At 40.5% G+C, this 27,116-nt stretch overlaps 1 protein-coding gene and 1 long non-coding RNA gene across 7 annotated transcripts in view; one reads left to right on the forward strand and one right to left on the reverse strand.

Moving 5' to 3' along the window:
• ANKRD55 (ankyrin repeat domain 55) overlaps positions 1-9,539 on the reverse strand; it is a 52,542-nt gene extending 43,003 nt beyond the window's left edge. For 3 of the 5 annotated variants that reach the window (XM_071730547.1, XM_071730546.1, XM_071730545.1), the window contains exons 1-3: positions 3,619-9,538; positions 2,499-2,621; positions 553-683 (exon numbers count right to left, since the gene is read on the reverse strand). In XM_071730547.1, coding sequence (XP_071586648.1) covers positions 553-683; positions 2,499-2,621; positions 3,619-3,706 — 342 coding nt within the window. In that variant the 5' untranslated portion in view covers positions 3,707-9,538. Of the gene's footprint in view, positions 1-552; positions 684-2,498; positions 2,622-3,618 lie in introns of all 5 variants that reach the window. The other 2 variants (XM_071730548.1, XM_071730549.1) reach the window with 2 other exon arrangements.
• Positions 9,540-9,801: 262 nt separating this feature from the next.
• Positions 9,802-27,116, forward strand: part of LOC139790020 (uncharacterized) — a 73,070-nt gene continuing 55,755 nt past the window's right edge. For both annotated transcript variants that reach the window (XR_011723345.1, XR_011723344.1), the window contains exon 1: positions 9,802-10,007. This is a non-coding gene — a long non-coding RNA (uncharacterized lncRNA). The remainder of the gene's footprint in view (positions 10,008-27,116) is intronic.

The raw sequence follows: 27,116 nt of genomic DNA on the forward strand, positions 1-27,116 counted from the left end.
CACAGGCACCTGCAGCACCTTGAATTTAAGTTCTTAATCTGGCCATCCAAGTTTCAGCTCTATAGTGAAAAAAAGCAATGCCCCGGGTCATGTGCTGTGCAGGTAAACATACTTGCTTACCACCACAATTTGAGATAGGAGTGCCCTCACTGGAGCATAAAAATCTGAGGGTGGTAGTGGGAGGTGAAAAATTAATCATTGCGTTAAGACAGGAAGGGACTTTCCAGTACACAGAAAGAGAGGATTTCTTGAAAACATACAGAGTGCCCTGGATCTAGTGAGATCCCCATTCCATGCACTTACTGTACAACTTATTGATGGGAGTCCTGATCCTTTTCTAACAATCACTGCTCCAGCTTTGCATTATAGTAAAGTTGCACTGCTGCTTAAATCCAAACGTCACGCACTATTTTTCTTCTTGTAGTATCAACAAATCTTACAGTAGTACAAAGAAATCTGTAGTATATGTAGTGTAAAAAAATCTTATTTGGTCTGAACATTTACTTCCTTCTTTCCATCTATCTTTCCAGCCTTCTCCCCAAGTCTTGGTACCAGATAAGTTGCCAGAGATAAACTGGTATGTCCACAAGCAACTTGAGTATTAATATTGGCTCCCATCTTCAACAGAAGCTTCACTGTATCAACCTGGCGTCCTGACACAGCATGCATCAAAGGTGTGCAACCTGGGGATGGTAGTCAAATGTACTTTAAAAATTTTTATTTTGTCAAAACCGTAAGATAGAGGTATTTTCTTATTTGCTAATGTTAACACTGGTAAATTAACAAATTCTTTCTCTGACAACTGTCCAACAGTTGTAAGCAGCTTTTTTGTAGGCAGGAAGTAACTGCAATGCCAATTACTGACCACTGACTTTAAAAAGAGCATGACTTCATTAGCAAAAGCCTTGCTGCATTAACTCTCTTGGACAGAAAAAGTGTTTTTGTGTTGACAAACTCCCAGTATGAACTGCTGGCTTGGTACACCATTTTGGACACTGCTGCTCTTCAGAGTGACTTGTAGACAGATGGTGCTTGGCTAATTTTCTCAAACTCCAGCTTCAATCTGTCTCTGTCTTTTGTGTATTCAAAAGATAGATGATATCAAGGCCTGTCCTGTGCAAAGGTGTATGTATATGAGTTGATGCTTTCTGTGGACAACAACTTATTTTAAAGACTGGATTTGGTCTAGAATAGTTTCTGTTGTCACAAGAACTTATTTTATATTCTGCAAACATGCTAGAAAAAAACTGAAATATGCATTCTAATATAATACTCAAATTTTATCACTAAGTATTATAAAGTCTTTGAATTGCTTCCCCCTGCTCCCATTCTAACTGCTGAATAGCAGAAAAAGATTTTTCTGCAAAATATGACAAAGCAATTTAAAATTATTAAGCTGGGACTAAACATGAATACTGGAAACCATAAGACTACTGGAAACTTCAGACACAACAGAAGAAAAATTATCCTTGCTGGATTCACTGAGTCTGCTGAGCAAATGAATGCTACTCAACCTTCAATTATGCACACTGCCAAATGTGCAGAATACAAGCCACGTGTTCTGTCTTGCAAGACTGGTCTCCAGTTACATTTGGATGTACAGTTCAGTAAAAAAGAGTCTGTTTGCTGACTAGTCTATCTCTACCCACTTCCCTTCATACCTACTCCCTCTCACATTAAAGATCTGGATTGAGACCATTTTTGCTTGATGGAGCATTTTCCCTGCAGATCATTAACTGTTTTAAAGATAACATATGTCTGGCTTAAATTGTAGGAAAAATTGGTAACTTGGGACAAACTGGTAAAGATTAGGATAGACAGTGTTCATATGGATCCTTTGAAAAAATCTCTAATTAAAAAATCCTTTTGAATAAGCAAAGTCATTTCAGGAGAAGCTTCCAGAGATCTGTTACTCTAATTCACTTGTGAAATAGATGTGTATGAACCCCAGCCTTGCAAAACAATTAAACAGTAAGTAACCTGAACACAAAATGAAATGGAGCATGGTCTCACAGACAGAACAGATTATTTAGAACATTGTGAATTGTCCAACCAACACTTTGGCAAACACTTGCATGACAAAATCATTCAAACTGTGTCTGTACACCCACAGGTTTTTAAGTGGAATCCCCTACTCTAGAGATGTATGGAATGTATAGCATTTGGCTTTGATGAAAAAGACATTTTTATTCCCTGAAATTGCAACAATTTTTCACTGTTTAGTCCCTAAAGATGATAAAATTAATTAATGATAAAGCACTGTCTGATTATAGCTAAAAAACTTATTTGTATCCATATAATTAGCTTACAGCTAGAGGGGGAACAAAATATCCAAACTGAACAATTCCAGTGTATGTTTAAAAAATAACTTAAATTTCCCACATTCTGCTACTAAATATTATTTGCCGAACACAAAAATCAGGATTAAAAAAACCCGGAAAAATTAATTGCAAGCTGAAGCAATTAATACCCTGAGAACAAGCTCAGCCTTCATTTACCCTCACTGTCGCAGCACTCTAGGATGGAAGGATCTTCTCGAATTGCTGCAGTTAATGTGTTCACATCACCATTAGCTGCTGCTTGGTAAACCACAGTCAAGTCAATTTCTTCTGCTGCATCACCTGCAGGGGAGGAGTATGCCCAGGAGCAAACAGAGAACAAGCACAAATGATTAACAGTATAATAGTGACACTTACTTGACTGAGTTTTTATGACTAGATAACTTGAGGTGGAACAAAATGTATCTGAACAGCACTGTGGTTTTTGTTAGTCATCTGAAACTTGTAATCATAACTTCTTCCAAAAAACTGCCACACACAGAAACTGAGACAACATAAGGAAACTTCTGGGAAGTTTCCACCTCTTACAAGAAATCATTCTAACATAAATGTAACATGACCTGAGAAACAACAAAAAAATAGATGAAATAGCTAATAATATTGCTGGCTACACTCTTCTGAGATAGGATGAAATAAGAACACAAGTGTTTTCAGTTTCAGTATATCCATACACCAGTCATAAGACTGAGGCTTTTCACTTTCTTTCCCTGCAGTGTCCAGGGGAATTCTCTACTCAGGAAGGTGAACTTCTAGCAGCAATGATGTGTGTTAATAATTCCTGCAAAAACAAAAGCTGGACACAGAAGTGATTTATTTTGTTTTGCAGTCACAGAATGAGGTGTTATTTAAAGCAGATGCCTAGCAAGAGCTGTTCCTAAGCCCTCCTCAGATTTTTGTTTTTAGAAAAACTAAAGCTATGATTCTCTCTTTGCTTCTTTGCTTGTAATTTCCTTCCAGACTCATCATCCTGTGCTCCACGTACCTACACTTCCTTTGACTTCAAGTAGGCTATTAACCTGGTAACTCCACAAGTCAAAAGAGTTTACTGTTTGTTGTGTGGTGAAACTGATGTAATAGTGCAATGGTCTAGATATGTATTGTTGGTCAGCCACAATCTCATGTTTAATTTTAAAAAGAGTTTCTGATCTCTATTAGCTAAAAACGAAGTACACCTGCAGTGAGCTGTGCTGTTCTCTGAAGCTGAGGGACAGAGCTACGGAGCATAATGTATGTCCAGCCATTGCACTACCTTCTTAGCAGGAGAAAGTAAAGTTAATACTTAAATCACACTGGAGACTTGACCAAAAGAAAGACAGGTTAAGTGACTGGTGACTTATCCTTACAGTCACATCTTCTGGAAATAGCATAACTATGAAAGCTGTGCAGAAAAAAGGGAGATGGTTTAAAGATCATTTGAAAAGTTAGTAGACGTTGTTTTCATAATAAAGGAATACATTTTTATAATACAAATTATAAACATTGTCGTATATTTTTTTGAGTGATAAAACATCTTTAAAGATAATTTTAAAGTTTTAGACACACTATTGTGATCAGATGTTGTCAAAGCCAAACCTGCATGAGCTCCATGCTGGGGTTTACAGCCCAGTGTAACTCCCCACATGTCAGCAGCTCTGTTTGGGCTGCAATCATCACTCTCAATTCAAAAGCTGGCTGCCATAGAAATGCAATCATCTGTTACCCTGAGACAGGTTAGCCTATGGAAATGGAGCTCTGGTTGTGGCCATGGGAATACTAGAAAGCTGATGTTAAATCTACCTTCACCAGTGCACAGATTCTCTCTCCATCATTATCCAACTGAAGAGAATTTAATTTACTTCCCTTCTTCTAGCTGCTCTTTTAAATTAAATATTTAATAAAACCTGTACATTAAAACTGGAAATTTGATTTTTACTCTACTGGGGAGTCTATTGCTGAGGGGACTGTTCATTTGGCTCAGAAGCTGACCTGTATGCTTAGGAGATCAGGAGAGACTAAGAGTCATTGTCTCTGGAGAGTCATAATCAAGTGACTACTGTATGAAAAAAGGATTGAGTTTACCACAGGGCTCATTTATCAGATTTTTCTTATCATGCCAGCTCTGCACACTGCCCTCAATCGGTAAACTCAGCAAACAACAACCTCATGTCTGAGCTAGCCCCTAAATAAAAGTGGGGTATGGCATGGGCTGTGTGGAAGGCAAGGAGACAAAGCAGAGGTTCATCTTTTGTGGTGCTCGTCTTATGGTGGCTTGTCTCTGAAGGCACATATGAGGTGACAGCTATAAGCAATGCCACAGCTCCTTTCACAGCTGCATCTGATGGTTCTTATATAGGAATGGTACACAGAAGATGCTGTTGGCTTTGGGAAAGAAACCATTAGTTGTACTGAGAGAGACAGTGGATCAAAGGGGCACTCATCTCCTTTTATGCCTTATGCATACAAAATTAGTACTTTTTGATGTTTAGCCTTGTAAACACTGTTAAATTTTGCTGCTGTGAGTCAGCAGCAGAGCAGCTGCAAAAGAAAAACTCCCCATCTCCCAAGAAGAGCAGTTGCTTACCTGAAGAACAAGGTGGCAAAAAGATGAGGATGTGGATGTGCACCTGTATGTGGGTCCCCAACTACCTCTGCCCTTTTTCACCCAAATAAATCCAAAACACCTTCTTCCCTGTGCCTTTGCTTGTGCTGGGATAAATCTGCTTTCCCCAGAGCAAATATCCTCTGGATGAGGCAGAGGAAGCAAAACTCTGAAGGAAGGGATGGGTAAATGAATGAAGTTTGCCCATGATGCCTGCTCTCGCAGGCTCCACTCCTGTGAAGGGATGGTGGCATGAAGCTACATCCAAGATTCACACTTACCGAGCCATGAGACCTAGCTGCCAGAGCAATGAGAGGCAGATGGACCAGCCTATTACCCTGTAATAGCAGGGAGAGGGAGACTGGGCCAGGAGGAATTAATAAGAACCCATATTGTGCATCTGACATAAAGCAGAGTGACACTAACTCTTTTCCTGCAGGGTGACATGATTTCATGTGGGGTGTCTTTAACGTGACCTCTGTGGCTTTGGGTAGGAGCAGTAAAGGAGGAAGACAGTTGCATGGTCTTCTGATGCTTCACACAACAGGGAGCAGGAAATGCCAGGAGGGCTTGAATATTGCTTATTCTGGATGCACTTGGCTCTAAGTGACACAACATCTCACACTTCTTCCGGCTTATCCTTTGAAGGAATGGGGGAGGAAAAGGGTGCATGGGCACAAAGGTTGTAGGCCATTTCTTCTTGCAGACATCTTCATGGGCATAAAAGGAATTGTTTGAAGAGTGGTCATTTTGTAGAAGGGTACAGTAAGGTACCAAGTGCTTGTGTCCCCCTTTGCAAGCTTACTTTGCTGGGGAGCTTGATGGTGGCTGGAGCATCAGCACCGTAAATCAAAACACAACTGTGAACAGCCAAGTGCCTGTCCCTCCACCTTTGAATGTGTTAGCATTACTTCATTTATTACCTTGCAATTCTGTAACTACCAGTGAACATTAGTGCTGTTCCAGATACATTTTATGTTTTATTTTGGAAAACTGCTGTGGAAAGGAGGCTGTCTGTCATCTTCAAGAAGGCAGAAGGTCCAACTAAGAACCTGCATATGGATCAAAGGTAGGGAGAAATGCAGTAAAGTGGAACGGTCTGGAAATATCTTAATGAACAAAGACCAAATGACATATGGGGTTCTGACACCACCTTTTGTAGCTAAAATCCTCAGAAGGAATCAAAAGCCAGTCTATCTGAAACAAGCTTAAGTGGTTTAAAAGTGTGCTGTTTCTTTAAGATAAAGTAATGGTATTTTGGTCAGAAAGGGGGTATACAAAGAAACATGCGTAATCATTACAGGATTCATTGCTATGAAATTACACTGCTTGTGTAAATCCTCTGACTTTCCTATGATGAATGCATGTTTTACATGATTTGTGATGTTGGTCAATGTGTTGCTTTACCAAGTGCACATTAGATGCATGTAAGTACATGCTTTCTACTGCACTGGATTTTTAAAATCTAAATTAATTTGCTGCAGCTTAGTGTATGTGGTCTTTACAATGATTCATTTAGACACCTTGCTAAAACACTAAGTTTTGAAAACTGAAAGATGGATAACAGGATAATTTGTGTTTGTTGTGAAGAAGAAATATTTGCATATATAATTTGCTGCCCTCTGTCCTGTAAAGCCTGGTCTCCATCAGTAGCCAAATTCCTCATGTGATATCCCACAGCTTGTTGGCAGGACACAGAAACAGGCAGTTTATTTGATCTCAGCATGTCAGTGTCAAAGGTCAGCAAGAAGTGAATGAATGCAGTTTTTGGAAACTCCCTCTCTAATACCACGGATTTATCGATTGCGTAACAGAGTAATAATCCCTCTGTGTTCCTGGCTGTGACTGTACCAGTCCAGGCCTTTGTCTAGCTCCTCTACGTAAATGGTAAACATCTGCAGCCAGGTACAGCCCACATTTGAATGGCATCTGGCAGTATAAGGAGGGGAGGTGTTTCTGGTGTCACTTGGCTTCTTTAAGTCCCACATCGCTAGTGATGTTACTATGGATAACTATTGTGAGATATTATGAAACAGTACCATAGGAAGTGCTGCAAAGAGACAGTATAATTTTCAAGCCTGGAATGCTGTTTTTTGATCTGCAGTTGGGCTAAGTTTCTGATGTGTGGGAAGGAGAAATGGTTTGTAGGGAGGGTTGGATTATTTTATTGGATCAATAGAAACTGATCTGCTGTGTTTGAAAGCTAATTTGTGTTCTTGCAGTATTATAGCTAATGAAAAAGCACTAATGAAAGAGATTCCACTTTTCCTTGCTAAAGAATGATACCTGCTTAAAACAGTAATGTGCCAAGACATTAACATGCTATTTAGATAAAATCCATTGTCTACTGTAAATTTTGAATATAGCTTTCTTTGCATGATAACCAATAGACTCAGTGTGCTATTCATTGTGTGTTGTCTGCTCCTGCTCCTCATCCAGCTGCCTCCCACACAGCTAGCAGGAAGGCAATCAGTAAATCACAAATAATCCAATGAGCCAGCAGACTGCAGCTGTAATGGAGGGGAGATGATTAATTTATCTGGAGGCGACCCTCTTGCTTGGGTGGTGTTGTGAGTGAAGTTATGACAGGGGGATTAAGATGATACCTGAAGAGGAATAAGGATGAGCCAGTATGGAGAGTGGTCTGGCAGGAGGAGAGGCACAGATCAGTAGGCAAATGGAGGTACAGGCATATGTTCCCTCCCAACTCTCTCACTTCCGTCCGTATGTGGTGGTTTCAATCCGTGGTCTCTACCATTGTTGTCTGCCCCTTTATCCACCTGGAGACTTGACTGCTCTTTCCCAAGCCTGGTCATATTCCAGTCTCCTTTTCAGCACCAACTCCATCAGCTCCCTGACAGCCATTCCCATAGCACTGTGGGTCCCCCTCTCCCACCCAAGTCTGAGTACTGCTCTGTGGGTGTGTGGCACAGAGCATACGTGAGAGCTTGAGAATGGCTGTTTGGAGCTGCAGAATCTCAGTCAGCCCCACACCTCTGTCCTGTTAAGGAAAATTTTCTCTATGTTATTTATTCCCATTTTACCAAGGAACACCTGTCTCTGTTCCTGACAGAGTACAGATCCTCCTTCTCCTGTTGCACTTCCTGTCCTATTTTTATCTTTGTTGGTAGTATGTTTTGTGTATTGTCACTCAATTTTGTTTGATGGCTTCCCACCCTTCCCCATCCACTCAGGCTGGGGTCCCAACTGAGCAGCATCTGTCTTCCTCCTGCCTTTCATCTTTTTTTTCTATAGTAAGCATCTTTGCTGTGGAGCCAGCACAGCCATGTCATCCTGGACACTTGGCAGGTGTGCACTGGCAACTATGGCTACTGCACATGGATTACTTGGCAAAGCTGAGTGAAAAAGAAATTGTTTGCAACACAGATAATCAAACAATCACAGCTTCCTGCTTTGGGAACATAAAAGGAATGCCACTACATTCCTTAAAATGGATTAAATCATAAGACATAAAAGCTTTTATCAGCAAGTAAGGACATGAAATTCAATGATTTAACTTAAAAGTAAATGATAAAGAGAGATTTTAATTTCCTTAGCAACCTTACCAGGTAGAAAACCTTCAGTTGGGGCTTTTAAAGGTATTTTAAATTCACAGTTATGGCAATACTCACCTATATAGCTAAGATTTGCTGAAGCAAAATTGATCACTTGTCAGCATCTAGTCCTTTTGATGTATACAAAAAGTAGACATGAAAATCATCTTTTCTTAAAGTTTTACCCCATTTTAAACTGCTGTTTTCCAATATTGCAATTGTTGCATATGTATTGCATATGTTGCATAAGTAAGCCAATAGACAATATAGATAATAAATATGACATACATCTCTCCATGACAAGCCTAAAAGCAATCAGCTGCTGTTGCTATTCTGCTGAAAATTTTTAAAAACTACTGTAGTAATAAGCTGAAATATCCCTGTCTGAAGCTGATGGAAGAAATTCCTCAATGTGTAAGCAAAATAAAACTCTGTGAGGCCCAATATTATTATTACTATTATTATTATTATTTAAATTCTTGATATTCGTTCTGTCAAGCCATCTCTATATATTTGCATGGGAAGATGAGATTTTGAAATGAGTTTGCAGGTGACTTACCTTTGTGCATATGAGGAACTTAAATCCATTGTGCTCTGCATCATTACTTACAACCAGAGCAGAGAAGTGCCATCTCCGGGGTTTTTGGGGTAGATTCTCATCTCTTACAGCAAACCATGCGAGGACAGCTGTCGCCAACCTTCGTGTCAGAGAGCTGAACTCGCTTTACGGCTGCGGGTTGTCACGGCAAGGACATCACCAGCCCGATGGGAATGCAGGAGTCTGTTTGTCACGGACCCTCTTAAAATGACATCCTTGCAAGCTGCACAGAGCTTTTGGAAAACCTCTGAGCTCCAGCGAGTGGAACAGCCTGGCAGCAGCTGCGGGAGAGGCGGCAGCCACACGGCTCCCGGCTCCCGGCTCCCGGCTCCCGGCTCCCGGCTCCCGGCTCCCGGCTCCCGGCTCCCGGCTCCCGGCTCCCGGCTCCCGGCTCCCGGCCGGCGCTGCCCCTGGGCCGGCAGCCCGGGGCCGAGGAGCGGGACGGGGCTGCACACCGCGCATGTGCCGAGCTGCCAGCGCAGGCCGAAGGCCTGGCTGGGCCCTGCTCCGGCCAGTCGGGCCATGCCAGAGGGTGTAAAGCCGTGTGTTATGTGGTGCATTGCAGGTACACAACCAGGGAAGCTGGGAGAAACACCTGACAATGAATTCTTGTGAGTCCCATGTGGGGCGTAATATTCCTCATGTCACTCTGTACACTTGCCAAGGCTTCAGATTGCCTTCAGCTATGGGAGAGCCAGGCACCTCCTCTGATACAGGTGTCCATAGCCCAGAGTGTGTTTGAAAGACAGCAGCTCCTGCTCTCTACATGCATCAGAAGAGAAGCAAGGCCAGTGCTTCAGTAAAACACCTTTCCCCACATAGACACAAGTACCAGTGAACCCACAGTTCTGGGTCACCGCTGTGGCAGACATACCACGGCTCAGAGATTGCCATAAAAGTTGAGATTTAGGAGCTGGGATTGAGTTGCTGACTTCTGTGTAAGTATCATCCTACTGATTTTTTTTTAAGATTTGAAGGAAACGTCTCAAAATTCCTCAAGGCCTCTGTGCTCATTGGCTAGGAAAGTCAGAGGTGAAGCTTGATATAGAAATTATATTAATCTCTAATTTAAGCAGCTTTGCTTGGTTTTGTTTTGTTTGAGGGTGTTGGGAGGTTTGTTTGTTTGTTTGTTTTAGCTTTTGGTTTTTATTGTTGTTTTTAGTGGAAGAAAGCCTTGTACAGAAAAGTAATGAAAACAGAGCAGTATGCTGGTTTGCCTGAATTTGCCTGTGCATAAGCATTTGGCTGTAGGTAGTGTACTTAACCCTCCTTCTTCTAATTGTTATTCATTAGGTGCATTCAAAAATTGTGATGAGACCACAGAGAATTATTGAAACATACATTCAAACGCAAATGTTATTTTCTGGGTTTCAGAGGAGGGCTGAAGATTGGCATTGAGACATGAGAGGTCCTGCCGCATTGCCATCATGAGCAGACTCAGCTTAGAGATCTGCTCCTCTGCTGCTGCCCCTGCAGCACACGCTGACAACTGGGCAAGGGTTCTGCAGCTTCTTTCACAAAGACAGTCAGTGCTTTGGAGTGATGCTTTGGGTGAGGCTTTGCAAAGTTCCTGGAGAACCAGCAGTGCCCCCATCTGTAAGGAGCCGTGACAGCAGCCAGCACAGCAGGGACAGCGGCTCCAGAGGTCCGTGGTTCCTTGCTTTCTTCACGAGTGTGTCACAAATCTGAATGTATTGCTTGGTAAGCATGGAATCTAGTTGAATGGAAGTCAAAATGAACAAAGGGGATTACCATCAACCTTCACTTTCTGTTCCTAGTGAAACCCAACAACAACAACAACAACAACAACAACAACAACAACAACAATAATAATAATAATAATAATAATAATAATAATAATAATAATAATAATAATAATAATAATAATAATAATAATAATTTGATTGTAAAGTATTTCAAGTATCATGCTAAGTATAAACTCACTCCTGATTGGATTTGTAGTTCCATCCTTAATGTTGGGAGTTTTAGCACCAAGCTCAGATGTGTGCAGATGTCAGATGCCCAGCCATGCAGAAAGATTCAGCATGCCCTCTGGCAGAGACCCATCTGGGGTCTACCCAAGTGTATAAAATCTGTTAGAATGTCAGCAGATAAACAGTGACTAGAGAAAGAAGTATAAATTCACAGATGCATCTGTGAGGTTACCACGTGAAATCAGAGTGTTGATCTGTTCTGCTCTGCTTCCTGCTTTATAAGGCCAAATATATCCTCTGCTAAGCCAATATGACTTTTTGTCCTTGACTTCAGTGTGATCAGGGTATCTCCTATGGTATTGTTTATTGGCATATCACTTAGCATCCTGTGAGACAAATTTAGTAACATGCCAATGACGCCTGAGAGTCCACTTTATAATTAGAGCAGGGCTGCTAAACTGTAGCTGGTATTATGGGTAACATTTTCCCAAACGATAATATTGTAATGCTTGTAATTAACTAAACAAATTTTAAAAGTTTTTCACACACTGATTTTTGTACCTACTTCAGAATTAGTGGGAAGTCTACTACTGAGTTTATCACCCTGATTGTGCTGTAGCTTTCTCTTGTTACCCTCCAAGATCTTCTTCATGATATTTTCAGGTCTAAAAATGCATCTAGTAACTCTGGTGTGGTGTAAAGCTGATTTGAAGAGCCTGCAGGAATAGGCAAGCCAGATGTGCATGTAGAGGAGCAGATGGAGGGAGTGTGGAGACCTGCTGAGTCATTGGAGTCAAGATGCAGGTGTGTCTGCCCTGGGAACACCTCTGCCTGCCACACCAGGGAGCTGGAGCTGGGGAATGTCACATTTGTGGTATTACGTTGGTAAAGGGAAAGTTGTGTGCAAACCCTTGGTTTTAATTTTCTTCTTTATTGTCCTGTTACTGCTTGTTCTACAAGGTAACATAAGGGGAAAATGCCTGTTCCAGTTCAGATGAGAATTTCATCTAGCCTGGTAACTGCCTGGTAACCAGCTGCTTTCTGGCAAACTGCAGGGCAAGTGTGTAGTGATAATTCCTCAGATCACTCCTCTAGTATTTGCATTATTCAGATCGCAGCCTGTGTAGAGAGTGAAGTCTCTAAACCAGTCCTGTGATTCTGCTGAGTTCCAGTAGGTGGTGCGGTGAGATTAGTACTTGGCTCTTGGAACCAGCAGAAACATCTCTTAAGACAGACTTGAATTGTTTTTTTAGTAAATCTTTTTAAGAAGAGGAAGAAAAATTCATTTGTGGGAAACCAGTAATCTCTGACATTATGCAGTGCATTAAGAATGCCTGCAAATTAATGAAGTCCCAATCCAGATATCAAGTAACAGTATAGAGCATGACTAATCACCTATGAATGGCAAGCTTTGAGGTCCTTGCTATAAACTTTTGTGACAGTAAATTTGCATACATAAACCACAGGAAGATCTTAACGTGTTTTTACCTCTGCAAATGCTGTATCTTAAATGAGAAAATTTAATAATTTCAAGATAGATAGCATTTAGGTGTGCTGAAATCTGTGTTGAGTCAAGTGGCTCAAAAAGAAAAAACAAGCTGACTGTTCTGTCTGTGTTTAGTCAAAGGGCAAAGGGGAAAAACTACCCCTTGCAGCTCTGAATCAGGAGAATTCTCTGATTCAGCAGATGGGGATGCATGCTTTGATGCATGCTCACACTCTTGCTGTGTTACTGCCTTGCTGGGTCAGCTCACCTTTGTACTGGTTTTGGGGCAGTTATACCTGATGACTGTGGGAATGTCTTTTCAAGGCTACTTGTACCATTCTGCTTTTGTGTGTTTGCTGTACCCTGTACCAGTTTTTCTATGAGACACAGCACTGGGCTAGTGAAGATGTACCAGCTGCTCTGGGAGAGCTATGTGCCATGGCAGTCTTATGTTCAGACTCTTCAATGGGACATGTGGATGACACCGTGTTACACACATCTCCTCTCTTCCTCATTAATGCTACAGTACACCGATAACAGCTAGCCATGTTTCATGGCTTTTTGTGCAACAAGCTATGAAAGCTCACGCCTTCTTTCTAGTCCTGTTTCTTTGAGTTCTTCCTCTGCTTCTTAATGCAGAAAACAGGAGAAAACCACAATTAAATGCCACACCCATATCTTAAAGTTGTGCTTTTTCTAACTATTTCTATTTCTCATAATAGTGGCTTTCCATGCCAGAGTAAGTGCATGTCTTTGGGATGGTCACCTATCCTGTCTTGACTGATTCATAAATTGCTTACAGCCCTTACCCTGACATCTCACCACCTGGCTGGGAAGGCAGGATGCTTTGGGGAAGCTGGTTGGCATGGTGAGGAAGTTGTTGAGGCAAGTCGAGGCATGGCTACGGTCAGTGACATACCAGATTTATATATAAGAAAGTTTGCTGGAGATAGTACTAATATGAACAGAAGTGTTTTGACAGGGCCACGTTGCAATGGCAGATGCCATTGCAAAGTTCAGCATCAGAATTTACACAGTGCCAGAAGAATAACTTCTTGCTTTCTCCACTCTTCTCTTGTTATTGTCTTACACAATTTTTGTATTTATCGTTACTACCTGGAACAAGTTTACCTTTTAAACTGCTGAACGTTTCTCTACTGTGCATTTAGTCCAGCACGTGCAAGCAAAAGTAAATACAATGCAATGGCACAGGCCAGATTGTTACCTGTACAGATTTAGCAATGACCAGGGTAATCCTAGGTGTAAACAGCTAAAAATGGGTACATAATGCAGCTGCATGAAATTGCATCAAAAGCTGTACTTCTGACTCTCTTTGGTGTTACTACAGTGAGGCTGTAATACAGAGTAAATAGCTGGTGACTTCTCCCTTTTTTGTGTTTGGAGGAATTGAAGGTCTGTATCTATTGAAGCCATTGATTTGGTGATTATTTTACATTTTGTTGCTAAGATATGTTGAAGCAGAATGCAAATTGTGACACAAAGTCCTGCATTGCTTGCATGCCGGGACTGCTGTTGATACCTCTTCACTGATAACAAACTCTCCTTCAGGTTTGCAAGATGCAGTACTAGTAAAAGAGCACAAAGGTCTGTGGTTTGGTATTACTATACTTACACAGAAGTGTCAATTTAACTGTGTGCCAGTGAGACGCAAACAGATATGCAAACATTTAACTGGCCTCTTGCTATTCATAGTGTACTCACTGTCAGAATTTGAAGTTAAGCAGTTGAGTAGGCCATAGCACCAGAGGTAGGTTCTGAAGAAAGCTAAGGACACTGGACACCATAGTTATCCTTTTGAAGACTTAAACCAGTACAGATGCTGAAGGTGCAGGTGTATCAAATCTGCAACTCAGCAGGGTGCTGGATTGCAGCAGCATTTATTATTTCTTTGATGTATTCAGGGTAGTTCCCAGACTTAGAAGACCTATTTATGGATACCTCCTCCACATGCACCATAGCTACTGTAATTATTGTGGAAATATATTGGTACTGGAAGGGCCAAGCAAGCGCTGTGCTCCCATGGTGTTGTGCAGGGCTGGAACCTAACCGGAGACTCTCTTGAGGTCCTAAGACTTTCCAGTCTACATAGACAAGACAAAAAAAAGTTTAGGATATGGTGAAGTACATTATAGGTGTCACCTGGAAGGCCAGAGGAGGGTCACACACCTAGAGAGCAGTCCTGACACTGTAAAGGGCTTCCAAATGGCCATGGCAGACAAATGCTGGGTCATTTGGTACCCTGGCTGTGGTAGCAGGGGTGACCTTACTGGTTAAATACTAAATTGGGAAGTTGCTGTCATCTGTTCTCACAGGGTTTGCTCTTAGTGTTTACTGGAAATAATGATATTGGTATAATATTCACTGATTAGTCTTAGGAAAGATTTTTACACAGAACGGGTGTAGTTTTGAGTGCTTGAATGGATGTTTGCAGGAGGGCTGCTGTAAAGTTTGCTAATTTCTTACCGTGATCTCTAGCATCAGTGTGCAGAAGAAATGTAGAAAACATTTTGCCGCTGACAAGTGGCTTTTATGTAAAGAATTTTTGATATTCAGAGGACCTTTCCTGAAATTACAAAACCATCCAAGTGGGCCAAAGTGTGGCCTTAAATATGTGAACACTTTAACTGGCAAGAGAAACTGAAAACTCCTGGGGACTTCTTGGAAAACCTGTGTTTATTCTGTGTATGATGGACAGGCATGAACTCACTCAGTTTGTGCTCTGACACAAAGAGGGCTCTGATTTGTTAGCCCAAGGCCAGCATCCTACTAATGCAGTCACACATTTTTCAACTTGGAATGCTTGTCCACTGCATCCCACTTATATACATGGGAAAAATAAGTATGAGCAAGAACTTTTCCTCTACAGTTGTAACTGAAACACCTAGACACTTCGGTCAGGAGTGTTTAGTGGATTACGCGCGTAGATGTGCAAGATTAAGAATGTGACTGCAAATGAGAGGAGATACTGAGGGTATCCACAATGGAACAGGATGCAGCATGCATACAGGGGCCCATGTTCCTGGCTTGAGGTATAGCAGCTTGGTGCATTGTGTTGTGTTTTCTGTGACACAATAGGTGACAGACAAAACCCTTCTCAGTGGAGCCTACCTTAGTTGTGCCTCTCCAAAGGTTAAATAAGCACAGACCTTCCTGCCAGAATTGCCATGCTTCATGTTTTTTTTAGACAGAGGGAAATTCTTTTCAGTTTGGTTAGGCAGGATGAAAGTGAAAGAAATGAAAATCGTGGAAATGAGTGAAAACAGGAATTTAAGAAAAACGTTAACATGCACATCTTTGGAGATGTAGCCAGTAGGGAAATGTTTGTGCTTTGTCTCAGCTGGTTGAGAAGATGGGGCTTCCATGGCATAAACTTTCAGTGATGGCAGTGCCTTTCTTGCAAGCCCATCCTGTCCTGGCTGTGGCACAGGAGCATCCTGATGGTGTCAGGGATGGCCCATGCCTCTTGGCAGCAACATGGCTGGGCAATGGCCCTGAGGCCAGAGGCCCCTGGCCTGGCCCACACTCCCAACAAACTCACAGCTAATTCCCAGACAGTTTCCAACCTGAGTGTCATCCACAGTGGTGCTGTGCTGAAACATGGATTTTGCATGAAGGGGCTGTTGAGTGACACATGTTTGTGTGCCTGCACAATTCCTTTACCCAGCTGAGATGTCTGCACTGTGTTCAGGACAGTAGGGGAGTATATGGAGGAAAGCAAGCATTGCCCATTTATTGCTTTTCCTGACTGTCATACTGTTGTTTTGCACACTTGCTCACTCTGATTGACTGCTGTGCTTGCCACTGGCTGGTGGGTAGGATGCGGAGATGAGAACCCATCTCTAGGATGCCCACGCTGCCTTGAAGCACCTGCTGAGTGCAGCCTGTTCTCTGCCACCTTTGGGCTATGCTGCTGCACCCAGCAGAAGAAGAGCAATGGCTAGAGGGAAGTGCACAAGGGCAGCAGTGGCTTTTTTTTCACGAAGATAGGCACTAAAAATAAACAACCTACAAGACACACCCCTTCATCCCTCATCGGTGCTTTGCAAAGCACCTGGGACAACCTTAAAAAACCCGTATGAGACTCTTAAATATTTTGTGATTTGGTCTGTGACTGACTAAAGGTGTTTTTAAAGGTATTTGAGCATTTTTCTGTTCTTGAATTATTCTGAAATCGTAGCACTACATGTTTTATAGCTTTTTCTGTCATAACCGGAGTTTTGCAGTCTGTGAGTCCAAAACTAATTGTCGTAACTTTATTAGGAGTGGAGAGGTCTGAATAGGAGTAAATACCATAATTTTTAGAAAAAGTGAACCTATTCCTTATGGAATAGGCCAAGATATTTTCAAGTGTGTGAAAAGGCATGCTTGATTTATTTGTGTTAACATTCAACTTGGCTTAATACTACAGAAAGTGCTTTGGAATTATTTTCTATTTCAGAATTGCTTTGCTGTGATTTATGACATTGGTTATAATCCACAACTGCCTTGAAAGCTGCATAATTACGAAATTGTTGTGTCTACAAATCATGCCAATGTCATGAATGTCTGGATGAAGGAGATATCTGCCCTTTATTATTCTGCTTTTGTAGAATATCAGTCATTATCTTTTTTGTCCAAAAGTGATAAGTACACACAAATTTTTTAGGATAAGACTTTGCATGGATTTAAATTTATGCAAGCAAGGCTCTAGCTTTACAAGTTCCAGGAATCATTTTAGCAAGTGAGTTTTGTTATAGGTAATGCCCTTAGATGACCACTTGATCAAGATAGAAAACAAATAGTTTACAGTAATTTTCCTACTGAGGTTTGCAAAATCACAACACACACACATTTTATTTGCACGTAAACACATGTCTGGGCTTTTACCAATATTTACAAGGTAAGACAGATTGTAGAAGTTCACCAAAAAAGGCGTTTTAGTGAACTCAGATCCAGAACACACACAAAAAGACATCTATATTAAGTAAAGCTTGACAACTGAAAACCTTTTTATGAACTTGCTTAATCCAGGAGGATATTGGCTGGTAGATGTTGGGCACAGGGCATGAGACTGTTCCTGCTCCTCTATGTGGCAGGTGCAGCATGTCACATGCAAGGGGAGCAGATGTGCAGCTTCACCAATATGCCTCATGGCTGTAGTCATTCTTACCTAATCTGTGGCAGATTTATTAATCACCCCAGTGTGAAATCACTCCATCTAAACCCTACAGCTAGCACCAATTGTCTAAAATTAAGAGCAAAACCATGAACATGTATCCATGGGTCAATTAATAAAACTGCTGAGAGACTATGTACCTGCCTGAAGGATGCCTTGTCAGAGCACGGTCTTTGTGAGGTCTGATCCATACTGGGTGGTGCCAAGGGCACTGAGTGCCCATTATCATCAAAGATACTACAGGATCTACAATATTTATGAGAACAGTAGGCCATCATTTCTCTAATGGTGAGCAGCAGGTGTTTACTGGTGTAGGAACTGTGCAGAAAAAGGAAAACCTTTCTCTAGCATGCCCTTCTAGTTTCTACCAGTCAGTGCTTTGGAGGCTGCCTGTGCTGGAAGTTGTGCCCAGATCATGAGAGATGACTGGAGTCAATGGATCTGTTATTCATCAGTCTCTCTGTTGTGTTATTGGACTTGCATATGCTCTTGGATTCTATATCATCCTAAATAAGATGTTTAAATTTATTGTGCTCAGTAACCTTGTACTTTCAGAAACAGCAATTTTTCTCACCAGTATTCCTTATTTTATAGATCTCTGTCAGTGGTGCTGAGGCCTACATTCCTCTGATGTTCTTGGTCTGTCTCCCTTTATACAGATGTTGCTTAAGCCAGCAGCTAGTGCAGATGCTTTGAGTTTGGTGGATATCTACAATAGCAAGGAGCAGCAAAATGGTGATTCCTCCCAGTAGAAGCAAATGCATTTTTTTTCTGCCAGTTTTTTTTCTTCTGGGAAGCATGAAATGACACAAACTAAAAGAAACAATGAAAAGATTTTCTGAAATAAACACTGGTGGACCAGAGGGAATGGGATACAGATTTTTCAGTGAGCATTTTCTCAGGACTGCGTTGTCAATATAGAGCAGAGCCAGAGCAGGTACAGCAGCTATTTAAGGTTGGAGGATATGTCTGTCTAGGAGGATCTGCTGCTGAATCAGTGGGGTTCTGACAATGATGGATTTAAGCCAGTAATTAGTAAAAAAAATGACAAATAGCACCCAGAGGTTAGAGTACAAAATACCTTCCATTAATATCTGTCATAATGCCAGAAAGACTTCTGAAGCATCTTAGAGCAGGTTTACTTTTCTTCTAGTAGGAGGGAACTCAAGAGATGAGAGAAGATAAAGTTCTGTCTTAGACTGTAAAGAGGCTAGAAAGCTTAGCATACTTTAAATTGCTTAGCAAACTCTAGCTTACAGTAAGGTCATTTCTGTGCAATCTGCTGCCATGTCTTGCTTTAAGCGGGGAAGACAGTATTTCACAGAGCTATTTTCAGAGGTGGAGCAGATATACTCTCAGCAGTCACTGGATCCCACACTGTGTAGTAGGAAGTGTATGTTCACCATGCCAAAGTAGAGCCAAAGTGGCAAAGGGTGAAGGGGCCAGGAGATAGCAGTTGCTTCATGGGATACAGGACTCCTCAAGCTTTAATTCTCCCAGATGCACAAAGATGCTACTAATTTGTTGTTCCTGTCAATATTTCTCTATCCTGGCACCTCATAAAAGGAACAGCAAGCCTACATATATATATATGTGTGTATATATACGTACAAGTATACATATGTACCCACTTCTTGTACACATTTACACTCACATATGTAGTGGCCAACCTAATACATATGTAAAACTTATCTCTAACACATAGTATGCTTATCTGAAACTCTACTGAGGATGTATATCATGGTGTGGTTGCCTAAAAATTATTGCAAGTCTCCTGTTTCTTTTTAGCTAATGGTATTTGTGAAAAGCCTTCAGAAGTAAAAAGCATTATTTAATTATTTGAACACAATTAAAGATGTAGATGGATCTTTGGATACATGTTTTTACTCATCTCATTAAATGTTAGTTGGCTGGACATTTTAATCAGGATTATGGTATCTAATGAGATTAGTTAGATAACAATTCTTGTTAATTAGGGTGGCCTGTCTACTTGTCTTTTTTTGAGGGTCATGTGGGTGCATGAAGCAGAATGCTTTGGAGTACAAATGACTTTGTGAGACCGAGGTCAGAGGTAGGACGCTGCAGTGTTTATGAGAAAGCAAACATGAGTATTAACAGTGGATTGCTTTTAATCAGGTTGATTTAAAGGCACTAAGAAAAAAAATCCAAAATCAATCCAAATATCCAAAGAAATCAAGTCTATTCGCCTGCTATTAAAATGACATTCAAATCTGTGTGTTGAATATAAACAGACTATGTGCAGAGTGCAATAAAAACAGCAAACCAGAAACACAAAATTATAATGAGAAAACTAATTAAAAACTCCAACAAACTATTAGAAAATAGCTAATTAATTTATCTCTCTGAATAGTTTTGAGTTGGAGATGTTTGGATTCTGCTGTGCACCATAATTGTTTGAGTGAGTTTTGGCTCAAGAATACCCTTAAGAAACACATTTCCTGTCTACTGAAGTCCAGATTTTTTTGCATTTCCCCAGAACAGAGCACAAGGAGATTCCGATTCTTTACTTACAAGGAAGGACAGCAATTCAAAATTTGGGTTGAAACAGAGTATAGTAAAATGAAGACTGGATAGAGGTCACTGCAGTAGGATAAATTAGACCGTAAAATAGTCTGATAAAAGCCTGAGAGTCATTTAAACTAGAAAGAACAAAACTGCCTGTCAGAGAACAACCGTATACATATTGGTAAAGACAAGATGATGTCAGAGGTCTTTTCCATAATTTATTTCCTAATTTTTATAATCCCTGGTAAAGCATACTTTTGTAGAGAGGGGCCAATATTTTAAAACCTAGACACTGACATTTGGATCAGGTTTAAAAAAGTATGTGTAATCAGTCACAGGGAACCTTTCCAAAACTCTAATTCATGATGCAAGAAGAGATGTACTGTGCTGAATCAACACACTGTGCTTGCAAAAAGCAGGGGCTGCCTAGGAGCCCAAATCCTTGTAGAGGGTTACAATGCTCCACTTTTAGTTGTCCTGTGTATTTCCATAACAAAAATAGTAATGATTAGAAATGACACGGTATTGGGTTTGTGATTCTGATAACCGAATCCAAAGCCTCCAAACAAGCCTGCATGTGCATCTTGCAAAGAAAATAAAACCTTCCAGACAATGTATTTACAGTGGAAGGAGATGATACAGTGAAAGGGTGAAGTCTTCCAAAACAGTCAGCCCACACTCAGAAGCTGGGTAAGCCTGATGTCTACCTGAGACCTTATCTACTTCTTATTTGTTGGCTACAGCTCCTCAGAAACATCTATCCAGCATGAAACAGAAATCTGGGAAAATTAGATTCAGTTTTTGCCATTTGAATTTGGAGCTCTTTTCCCACTGACAACAGTATGAGCTGTATATTTATTTAACAGGCAGTTACACAATATATTTTTTAAAGTCTTACTCATAGCACATGGGTAATGCATACCGTACTTTATTTGTGAAATATCAGTTCTGGACCTCTGAGGAGGTGACAGTATGAATGACCATCAGTGTTGCCAGGCATGGAATTCACTGTGGGTCATGGCTCCCATCATCTGTTCTGGACAAATACTCTGCTGTATGACTCAGTGGTATGAGTCACAAGTTTCTTTCTGAAACAGGATAACCATTCTTATCTTTATCTGCGTATTTCATTTGAGGTCATAATACTTTATTTTCAGCTTTCTGAGCTGGAATTGTGGTGCAGTTGGTTAGCATTTCACTGGCTGCACACATTTATTTACCCAATAAAAGCTGCACAACTACATTGTTAAAAATAACTCAGATAGAAAGGAGTGAGCCTCATCACCTCCTGGTTATTTAAAGTCTGATTTTACATCTTAATTATATTTTAGATTGAGTATGCAAGATGCTTTAAAAATTATTTGTTGATTTGTTTTTACTTTTCTAGTAAAGGAATATGTCCTGAATCAAATGCATTCATATATTAATGGGAGTTACAGTTCTTTCTAGTTGATCTGTCAGTACATGCTGGTGGCTTCTGTTTTTTTTTTTTTTCAGCCTTTTTTTAGAAAGGTGAGATATATTTTACCTTAATTTAATCTCAGATACTTTTCCTGTGTTTGCTGATGTGGTTAACCCTATCTTTCTGGAATCTGGCTCACATAGAGTCAAGGTCAATTTCAAGACACAATACATCAGCAGAAGTAATTAGAGGAAGAATGTGAGTTGGCACTGGCATCAAGGCTGCCTAGTAATTAATAGCATAGTTACAATCTTTCTGTCTCCTGTGAGAATCTGCAGGCTTGAGCCAGAATTGCTTTCTTTTCTTCCTGCCTGATGTAGAGTAACTATACCATCCTACCATTCCAAGCAGTTGTGGAGGGAGGGTGTTTTGGCTGGAAGTTGACAGCCCCAGACGGCACTCTAATGCTCAACACCTGCTAGTACTCCTTCAGTTCTTGTTATCTCTGCCTCAGCTTTTATCTGTGCCTTTTCACATATTGTTCAGTGGAGAAGGGAGAGGGAAGGAGGGAGACTCAATGTCCAGCTCAAGGGGGATGCAGGGATGTGGCGTTTGCTTGGTGTTTCACCCACACACCAGCTGCAGCACACTGAGTGTGAGCACCCCTCAAGCCATGGGGCAACAGTAGCTCCATTCACTGAGTCATTTCACTCGTGCTGAATAAGGAGAGAATGAAAACTTGCATCTCAGAGCAAATACATTATCTGCAGCTCTTCCAAAACTGAGAGTTTTCATGGAGATTTTTCCCTCCTCTCTCCATGGCTGCAGATGTGAAGGCATTGTGAGCCACCACGCCTGAAAGCTTTCTAAGAATATCTATATAAAGCAAGCCTAAGTTTACATCACTTTTAATAAAATACCTCATCTGTACATCCCTCTTTTAATACATCTTCTGATACCTACCTGAAAGTCGACTTTTCCTGGCTGAGTGTATCTTTTCCAATAGCTGCTCAGGACTATGGCTTACAGAAGGAGATAGGAGTTGTAGCCCAGCTGCTTTCTGAAGTAGTCACAGAAAAAGAGATCAGCTTAGTGGATTGAACTTGTTCTATAATTAAAATGTTCAATTAAATCAGACTCCCCTACTGCTAGTTCCTGTAGGGCAAATACAGATCAATAGCTGGAACTAATAACTGGCAAGATATCATTCTGGTCCTACTTATAGACCTGGTTTAGTGACTTGTCAAGGTTGCCAGGTTGACTTAATTTCAAGGGGATATACTTTTTTTCATTCCTCCTGACTAAATAGTCACAGAAGAGTGGTGCAGATCCCCAGATCAGCATAGCATCACTGGCACCCAAAATGAAAAACTGTGCTAAACCTAAACATCGCAAGTATGGCATACAGCAATTTGTGGGTGAAATGTGGTGCCTTTGACCTCTGGATCTAACAGTAGCCTGAAAAAGAGCAGGTTGTCAGGCTGTCTGCAGGCCGTTATGACTGTCTCCTGTGCACATCAGTGAGAGGTTAACAATCCTGCCAAATAAATCCACAGTACCAAACAGCAATGAGAAAAAAAAAAAAAAGGCACAGAATCAGGAGAGTGACAGGCTTGCAGAGCATCTGCTAAATTTTTAGTACCTGTTGGCTGATCCCTTGCTAGCTGATCCAAGTATCTGATTGCTAGAGACAGCTCAAACAAGCTTTAATCAATAATTTACTAAATATGTTCAGAAGAAATTTGGCACAAGAACTTCAGTTTCATCAGAAAGCAGTCATTGTCAAAGTCATGGCTTTAGGATTCTGAATACATGGAATATGTGAAATGATAGAATATCTTACATAGACAGGGCAATACTTTAGTATGAAGTAACATTAAAATGGCAGGTTGCAAGATATGCTCAGGGTAAGTGCCTTTAGATCATGGGCTTCATTATTTTTGATCATTTTACAAATCCTTTATGGGAACAAATATTTTGCTTCCATACATTACAGCATTATAGCTCCAAATAAAACACTCTGCACAATCTAGAGTGTTAAACAGTATCTAGTGTATTCATATATAAAACAGGAAAGCCATGAAAAGATTGTTAGGCAGTATTCTTCCGAAGTGTCTTAATTTATTTACCTCAAAATTTACTGTGGCATCCATTTTAAGACAGCCATGTTTGATTTAATGAAGGTTACTTGTTGGTGAGTACTAATGGTGTATGTCACTGTGCAGACATACAAACAGAGCTCAGCTAATTTCTATATCTGAGATTCTTGGGGTAAATGACTGACTTCTGCCACTAATTATGATGGAAAAAAGAATCCAGTCACTGCTGTGATAGAAGACATTTTACTTTCCTGAAAGCACCTGGACAAGTTACTTTGTGTTATCTTTCCTGAACACAGTAAATTTCTGAGACAGTTTCTCTCCTGAAAGGGTGAGGCGTTGCTATTGAGTTGAGATCCTAGAAGATTGTGTTGCGTGGCTTGAAATACTCTTTATTTCAGGATAAGTATCTGCTTGCAAATAAAATGTTATTGGAAGTAAAACATTTATCTGTCTGACTAAACTATGCTATGAATATTTATTTGCACTGTAGATCTCAATTTCAGAGTTAGTGACTCCAGAGTTCTTTAGAGTCAAGAGGAAAACAGGTGCTATTAGCACACAACTAATATCATCCTAAAGCATATGTGAAAAGCAGGTCAGATGAATGCCATCCTTAACATGTAGGGCACATAAGAAGCACATGAAATAGAATTACACTTGGAGAAACAGGAGAGAGTTCATGTGCTTGTTTTGCATGGCTTCAAAGTTAAATGAAATCAGATTCTCTTGAACTGTCAGCACTAAAGCACTCATGATCCTCCCTGGCTTCTTGGTCTCCAGTCCAGGTTTGGAATCTCCACACACTCTTGTCATATGAACTTAATGGGAATTCCCATTATTAAGAGCTGGCATCAATGTGATGTCATTGACAAACTTAAAAAATTCAAATTACAGTGACATTATCCAGATCCACAGAAATAAAGAATACCCTCCCATTTATACAGGCTTTTGCCTAAAAATATTTCTATCATGTGCTGTTGTCCAGTTTCTGTGACCAAAAAAAAATAAATGAATCCATGATGCTGTGTAATACAAGTTAACCTTCTAATCAGGTTAAGTCACTTGAGCAAGGTTAAGATTACTGGAAAGAGACTTTTGGGCATGTGATCTATTATCACTAAAGGCACTTGTGAAATAAAAGCAGCTCTTGAAAAGTGTTTGTGAATTTCCAGAACAGTTTGCTAGAAGTTATATTACATTTTGCTTGATTCCAAGACAAGACTACCTGATTTTTCTGCAGGTGTTACTTCTCATGCTTCCATGCTTCACCTTTTCATTTTGTCATGAATTAATTAAGTTCAAGGATCTCAATATCTGAAGACAACTTCTACAATGTGAATTGCCTATTTGGTTTCATAAGAAACTTTTCTGCTCAGGGGTAACCTTGACTTATGCCAGTAGATATCTGCAACCTTGTTCTTATGTTTATCCAGTTACATAATTTTATCACATTTGTTTGGTCATATGTTTTTTAGTACCTACGTGAATATTGTGTTTCTAAGTACTTTATTATGCTTTTCACCCAACAATGATTTCTGAATTCTCACTTAGTTTTTATCATCTGAGACCAAAACCAGATTGCTTGCTTCTGCATTATTGATAGGTCTGCTATCAAGGTTGTTGTGATAAACTATTATTGGCATATACAAATGTTTCTTGTCCTCTGTGTATTGAGCTCACATTTTACTTTACCCAAGCCTTCTAGATTTTGATAAGTACCACTGAGAACCTCAGTGTCTCCATATTTTCCTCCAAGTTCTCTACACCTTAATTTGCGCTTTCTGGCCTTCCCTGATTTTGGGGGTGGTGAAACTAGCCATATCTGTAAGTTCACTGGATAAATTTTTCAGTGCTCACTGGCTTGATAAGTTAATATTCTTTCAGTGTGCTTGGAGCACTTACAAAACAAAGCATCATGGCTGGATCTGAAGAAATTTCATCTGTGTTTTAGTTTTCCAGAACCTGAACATGTAACAACTTGCTAAAATGAAACTGAAGTCTCTGAAAGCCAGTAAGACTAATTTGCAATCATGCCTTTTAGATCATACTCATGGTCTGAAGGTAACTGAAATTGTTGGGGTGCTTTCTTTTTGCCAAGGTTTTCATAAATTGTAATGCCTCATTATTACATTCTTTGAAATGTGCTTCTACTTGGTTTTGAAGTGCTTACTGTGGCTTGGTGATAGAACTGAAATATCATGCACGTAACTTGCAGAATGTCAAAAAGCTAATTGGTCTAGATGTTATACTTCATTTAGTCTTTGGCTTGGTAACTGACACAACCAATGCTTTGTACTAACATACCACCAAGTTACCAATCATTTCTATTTTCCTTTAGTATAAGAATACTTTTGTAAAATGTCTTTATTTCATGAGTTGTCTTATTGTAATTTAAAAATATGATTACAATGTTTTTGGTAGCTAAGCATTGGAATTACAAATATTTAATTTTTAACAAAGTTGCTTATTTTATTTTGCTGGCATGTCCTTCTCTAAATATCTTCTTTTGACTATCATGAGCTGCTTCTCATTAATTGTCTTGAAATAACTCCATGGAAGTTATCATGAAGGAGAATATCTGTTTTATCCAGTAAAGGTTGCACAAATCCTGAAATGCCTACCAAGTCCTTAAAATTGCTATTTTTAATCTTTACTCAGGATTTTCTCCTCAACCACAGTAACTTCTGGATTTACGCAGAGATTACCAGCTTGCACATTTGCACTCATAAATACAGGCTGGTGGTATGCGTGCTCCAGTGAGCATTCTAAAATACTCTAGTGGTTTCAGTACTGACAGATAGCCTATCTGCTTTTAATTAGGGCTGAAATTCCCAAAAGGGCAGTGAAATAAATAAGCAGATAAATAAAGTAAGTTCGAAAGGAAAAAGTCAGTTTTTCAAAAAAGAAGATGAAGCAGTGTAGTGAAATGAGGCAACCAGGTGCCACTAGTGGGCATGAGCTTGTGTTAAGCCCACCTGTGCCTGATTAGGGTGGACCCCTACTGCGCATGAGCAGGACTTGGGGGGCCAATAGAAGGTGAAACTTGAAGCACAGGCCCAGCTCATGCCTGAGCAAGCCAGCAGAGAGATCAGCTGCTTCTAGGAGCACCGCACTAACCTACTGGTTAGGAGCTCTAGTGGCGCAACCAAGTTAATGCGGTGCTGAGACAAAGCTCCAGTGGCGCAATCAGGTTAGCGTGGTGCTCCCAAAAGCAGCGAATCTCTCTGCAGAGAGGTCCTGCTGTCTGATCTTGACTTCCCCATATCCTACCTGCTTAATTTCATGTAACCTATTTGATAAGAAAAAAAAAAAAGGGGAAGGGAAGGAGAAGGGAAGAGGAAGGGAAAGGGAAGGGGAAGGGAAGGGAGGGGAAGGGAAGGGAAGAGGAAGGGAAAGGGAAAGGGAAAGGGAAAGGGAAAGG

Source organism: Heliangelus exortis, chromosome Z (genome assembly GCF_036169615.1).
Source record: "Heliangelus exortis chromosome Z, bHelExo1.hap1, whole genome shotgun sequence".
Lineage (NCBI taxonomy): Eukaryota > Metazoa > Chordata > Aves > Apodiformes > Trochilidae > Heliangelus > Heliangelus exortis.